At 38.9% G+C, this 5,568-nt stretch overlaps 1 protein-coding gene across 2 annotated transcripts; it reads left to right on the top strand.

The window, feature by feature from the left end:
• On the top strand, window positions 1-3,334 carry LOC107467412 (uncharacterized). 2 transcript variants are annotated; one of them, XM_016086503.3, is made up of 7 exons: window positions 1-322; window positions 506-613; window positions 1,204-1,331; window positions 1,630-1,799; window positions 1,930-2,007; window positions 2,413-2,557; window positions 2,661-3,334. In XM_016086503.3, exons 3-7 carry the CDS (start codon window positions 1,221-1,223, stop codon window positions 3,075-3,077), a joined length of 921 nt encoding a protein of 306 aa, XP_015941989.1. In that variant the 5' UTR covers window positions 1-322; window positions 506-613; window positions 1,204-1,220; the 3' UTR covers window positions 3,078-3,334. The 2 variants fall into 2 exon arrangements, with proteins under 2 accessions (XP_015941989.1, XP_015941988.1); XM_016086502.3 differs by having other exon boundaries at window positions 1-613.
• Window positions 3,335-5,568: the final 2,234 nt, after the last annotated feature.

Here is a 5,568-nt window from a genome sequence, read left to right as displayed (position 1 = left end):
AGCCGTAGCAACAACATAACCCTAACTCTTCTTGCCCCCTTTGCCTCCAATCCTCTGAACCTTCAGCAACGCCTTTTGCTCTCCCTTTACCTTCCTGTTCCTTCTTCTGCTCCGCGCCTCCACCATTGTTGCCGGCCTGCCGCTGGACAACACCAACCCTGACTCGCGTCCCGCGGCCCTGTTCTCTCCTTCTCCCTTCCTCGTAGCACCGCTCTCTCTCCGTCGTCCTTCCCGGCACAGCTCCACGCAACACATCATCGTCCTCTCCCAGCAGCACGCCATCACCATAGAGTATTGGTGTATATATGAAAGGAACCGGATGGTAAGTCAAGTCGGCATCGTGTGTTTCTATTTTTCTGAACATAAATAAACATTTTTTTTTTAAAATCCCTAAATACTAAGAACCTCTTTCTGGGCTATTGTGTTGTGTGTGTGTTTTTGATTCAATCGTGTTTGCACATACTTGTCTCTGGTTTTTGCTGTTTGCTTTTTTTGATGGATAAAGGTAAAGCTTCCAAGGAATTAGAAACCTCTCTGCAAAACCTCGATTTGAATCCCCAATCCAACGTCAAGAACAAAATTTCCATTGCAACTAACCACCATCAATTTCAAGGTAATTTGGTTTTGTATGTAATCAATTTTATTTTTTCCTGAGGTGGGGTGTTTTGTTTTTGTTTGTTTATTGGTAAAGCTTCAAACTTTCTGAGCTCTATGATGAATTGCACTTGCTTTGTTTTTGGGGTATGGTCAATGAAAATTAGAAGAAAAAAAGAGGGAGGGGGGTTGGACAATTAATTAGCTTGTGTGACAATTTCAGATTCAGTTCCAATTTACAGAAAATTTGGGAATGGTGAATAAAATTCATTTGGAGCTTTTATTGAAGTTTGATTCCATATGATTATATACCTGTTTTGATTATGGTAGCTGATGTTGTGAAAGTAGCAGATTGTATACTTAGGGATTTTCCTTTGAGGCTTAGAATCTGTGTTTGTTTATTGTGACTTGTGCTAATGATATTCAAGGAAGTTCAGTTTGAGTTTTGCACCTTAATAGGATTGTTAAAATGTGTTTTATATTATTTGATGGAGCCAGTATGTATGTTCTTGGTTGTCTTGAGGTTTAGGTAGTTAACTCACGGATCATAGGTTTTGAGCCATGGCAGCGCCTTAATATGGTTCGATTTCGGGATAAAATTATATGCAGGACTACTGCCTAAGAAGATGAAGCCTCCAAGTTTGGTTAGCCTATGCATTGGAGTTATTGGAAAACATTTGGAGGATATTATTACGGATTTGCCGGAGATTGCTATCGGTTTGCCAGCTGAGATAAAGGTAGTTTTCTAGAGAATGATTCTACCTGTTAAATCTATTGATTGGTCATTTATTCATGCATATATTTCTGTAAAGAAAAATTTCGAAGTTGTAGCCTGCGCAATGCGAATGCACGTAAGAAATGTTTGTAAATTTTTTCTCTAGGAGAGCCTTTTTGTGGGTAAAAAAAAAAAACTGCTTTATTGCTTAATTTCATGAACAGCTTTATTCTTAAGAATCTTTTATTGTGCTTTGTACGGAAAAAGAGATCATGCATAAGATGCATTCTTACGGTTAAAGAATTAATTCTAAATGATAGACGGCAGTGGCAGCTATTGCGAGACGGAGAAAGTTGTTGAATGATGATGTCCTGATTGCATTAGCTGATACTTCTTGGGAATACCTTGATGTCTCTGGATCAGATGTTTCCGACGTCGGCTTGATTAAAGCAGCCGAAGTATGCAGATCAATTAAAGCTCTGGATATAAGGTATAGGATTATGATTCTGTCGAAACAATTACCAAGCAAACACGTTTGCCGCCGTGTCTAGTGTGCTTTTTTTTATATTATACTTCTCTCTCTTTTTCAGAGTCACTTGATATATTGAGACTATTTGCAGCCGATGTACCAAAATCACTGCTACTGGTATATCCGAACTTGTGAAGCACTGCCGTTTATTAGAGACATTGAGATGCGGGTACGTATCTCTCATCATTCATTGATAGTCATATTTCTATGTTATAACGTTTGCCTATTTTCAATGCTCAGAAGTTGAAAACCAGAAATTTTCTTAAATGGCCCATTTTAGTATCATGTTCATATGCCGGATTTCAATAGTTCGTATAAGTAAATTGAATTCTTTAAAAATGATCAAGATTCATGACATTATTACTTGCTTTTCTGTTCATAATGTCAAGATTTGACTTTGGTGCTTGATTTCTCCTCACAATGGTAACATTCTCTAAACTGGTGACTGGTGAGAGTTGTAGATAGCGGAAAAGTTTTCTGTTAACCTTTTTAAAAAATAAAGTATATTTAGAAAGTGGGAAATTTTTTTTATGTAATTGAAGATTTAAGACAAGATTATTGGATAATGTCGCAGAGGGTGTCTGAGGAGCGATCATACAGCTCGGAGGTGCTTGAGTATATTTAAACCGAGGCTGGACTATGTCGAGGAGGATTCCTGGGAGGAGCTCGATACGAAAGAAATTTCAAGTGGCGCGCAATCACTCCGGTGGCTAGTATGGGTATGAACTATTAAATCTTTCTCTTTTGTAATTGAATGCAGATCTTTGTCCTCACTAATGCATGAGTCACGAGACGCTTAATTTTATGGTTTTCTTTCTGCAGCCAAACATCGACAATAATTCGTTAGACGAGATATCTACCGAGTGTCCGCGGATCATAGTGAACCTGAAGTCATCTCCGTTCGGGTTTATGGGAACTCAGGTTCCTTGGGAAGCGTTACAAAATACCGTGTTGGATGATGTGGCTGTGAAGGATATTGATCCCAAGACATGGAGAGGGCGTGGTTTTGCAGTGAAGCCCGCTTCGCCCTCTCCTTCAACCTCCCCTGAATTATCAGTGGCCGAGAAATTCCGGCTCGCCTTTGAGGAAAGGGACAACCGGTTAGCTCCAAAGCGAGCGAAAAATGCACGGCAACACCAGCGTCGCGCAGTGCGAGAGTTGATGTTGATGAGCACAAGGGCTAAGGCAATGGTCTTGGCTTCACAAGCAAGCAAGTCTCTTCACAGCAGAAGCTCATAAAATTATCAGATCATGTGGTGTTTTATTACTCTGTATATATGTAAGAAATTTCAATAGTTCTTCACTAAATTTTTAGAAAATTTCCTTCAACAAGTTGGAAACATCACAGGCTTGAGATGAATGGAGGTGTGAGGTTTTGACAAAAGTGCAAATTTATTTGCATGCTGCTTGGTTTTGATGAAATTGATAAATTTAAGATGAAATCTAAACAGAGTACTCAGATAATTCAATATCCATTCTCTAGAGACTATTAACAATTTTTTTTCTTTTAATGTCAAATTTACAATAATAAATTAGCAAATGCTTGGTTTATATTCTTGTTATGGAGTTGTAAAAGCAAAGATCAAACATGACAACACAAAATATCACACATTGTTTGTACATAATAATAATGAGAAATATAAAAATTAAAAAATATTGAGTTCAATCGCATTTTTTTTTTTTTGGTGTTTTGACGGGGCTTAGCGCCCAAGAAAATTAAAAATCAAGGATAAAACGGGGCAATGATACCCCTCTAGCATCATCATCTATAATATTCCTTAGCCCTGCTGGCATAGTATCTATGAAATGAAATCCAAGGCATGCTTGTAAACTCTCCTTCGCAAGCCAATCGGCGCTTTTGTTTCCTTCCCTGTATGTGTGACAGAGTTTTACATTCCAGTCTCTTTGTATTAACTGGCTGATGCTTCTTATGATTGTTTCCGGATGATTGTCGCTTTCTTCTCTTTTGCTAAGAATTTGGAATGCTATTTTTGAATCAGTTTCTAGAATGATTTTTTTGAATCCCAAATCCCAAGCTAGTTTCAATCCATGGAGAATTCCCCAGGCTTCTGCCATGAATGCTGTTCCTCTGCCAATATTCGCCAAGAACCCTGCTACCCATCTTCCACGGCTGTCCCGAATCAAGCCTCCACACCCTGCTGTACAGTGCTCCTGTGAGACTGCTCCATCACTATTGATTTTTAGCCATCCATCCTCCGGAGGTTGCCACGCAATATGTATTTCTTTTTTCTTCCTTGCTCCCTTAAGGATATTGACTTTTTTAAAAGCATTATTGATCCTCTGCAAATATTCTTTAATACATAAATGTGCATTGCTTGGTCTTCTAAAAGGGGGGTCAAAGATCTCCTTATTCCTCCATTTCCACAGCCACCAGCAAGTCACAACAAATTGGGACAGCCATGGTTGTGCATTAGCACCGACTTCCTTTGTAAGATTCCAGCGGATCCATGTCTCGAAGGGAGCTCTATAGAAAGTGGTTATGTAAGAGGGTTTCACTAACTGCCGCCAAATTCTTGAGGCTTCTGTGCAGTCCCTTAATGTGTGGAGTAATGTTTCTGTATTATTGGGGCATCGGTGGCAGTTTGGATTTGCACCAAAGATCCTCTGCCTCCTCTCTGAGGTCATCAGCTTGTTTTGAATTGCTAACCACATAAAACATTTTATACGCTGGGGGCCTTTCCATTTCCATATAATATTCCAGGTTTGGTCTTGATTTTCATTTGCTTGAGAGAGTGTTTTATAAGCACTGGCTACTGTGAAGTTTCTATCTTGGGAGGGACTCCACATGATCTTGTCCTCACCTAGGCTCTCTTTCGGGGGATGGCATGCAGTAATCTTTAATATTTTTTCTTCTGGAATGAGTTCCCTTAGAAATTCCAAGTTCCATTCTCCATTTTCTAACACTACATCAGCCACTTTCATATTGAGAATGGAAGTGTTTATTTCCTGTATATCCTCAATAAGAGCTTGTTCATGATACAACCACTTATCTCTCCATAGAGAAGTCGACTTACCATTTCCAATAGAAACCCTCAGGTTCTCTTTCATGTCTTCTTTGATCTTTATCAAATCTCTCCAAAACTTTGAGTCTGATGCCCTATTTTCCATGTTCAGGATTGAATCTTTTTCCCTTCCATATTTATTGAAAAGGACTTTCGCCCACAGTGTCTCTTTTTCATGCATTAACCTCCATACTTGTTTCATAAAAAAGGCATCATTCATGATATGAAGCTTTCTCATGCCTAGGCCCCCATTTCTTTTCGTTTTACAGAGAGTGTCCCATTTCACAGCATGCAATTTTTGTGTGTTTGAGTTTTCTCCCCAAATAAATTTTCTCTGGCATTTTTCTACTTCATTGCAAATTCCAATAGAAATTTTTGTATGTAACATATCAAAATTGAGCATTGGACTGATTACAGTTTTTGCAAGAGTGATGCACCCTGTTAAGGATAGGCAATTGGCCTTTCATCCTTTTAATTTGCTCTTTGTTCTTTCAATAATGCTTTTAAAGTCTTCCTTCTTCTTTCGGTTGTTTGTCAAGTAAGCACCTAAGTATCTTCCTAGGCATGGCACTTCATGGAAGCCGCATATCTCCTTTATGCCTACTCTTTTGCAGTTGGGAACGTTCTTAGAGAATACAATGGATGTCTTTTCTGCATTGATTTTGAACCCCGATGCAGCTCCAAATTCGTCTAGAGTTTCAAGCACA

The sequence above is a fragment of the Arachis duranensis genome, chromosome 9 (genome assembly GCF_000817695.3).
Source record: "Arachis duranensis cultivar V14167 chromosome 9, aradu.V14167.gnm2.J7QH, whole genome shotgun sequence".
NCBI classification, from domain to species: domain Eukaryota; kingdom Viridiplantae; phylum Streptophyta; class Magnoliopsida; order Fabales; family Fabaceae; genus Arachis; species Arachis duranensis.
The sequence above is the reverse complement of the archived record's forward strand: the minus strand, read 5'-3'. Positions and strand labels throughout refer to the sequence as shown.

Bases quoted from the DNA above. Each gene is read 5' to 3' on its own strand.
- LOC107467412 (XM_016086502.3), top strand. From the start codon at position 496: ATGGATAAAGGTAAAGCTTCCAAGGAATTAGAAACCTCTCTGCAAAAC. The intron at 614-1,203 runs GTAATTTGGTTT...AATTATATGCAG, and splicing joins TAACCACCATCAATTTCAAG to GACTACTGCCTAAGAAGATG. The intron at 1,800-1,929 runs GTATAGGATTAT...GACTATTTGCAG, and splicing joins ATTAAAGCTCTGGATATAAG to CCGATGTACCAAAATCACTG.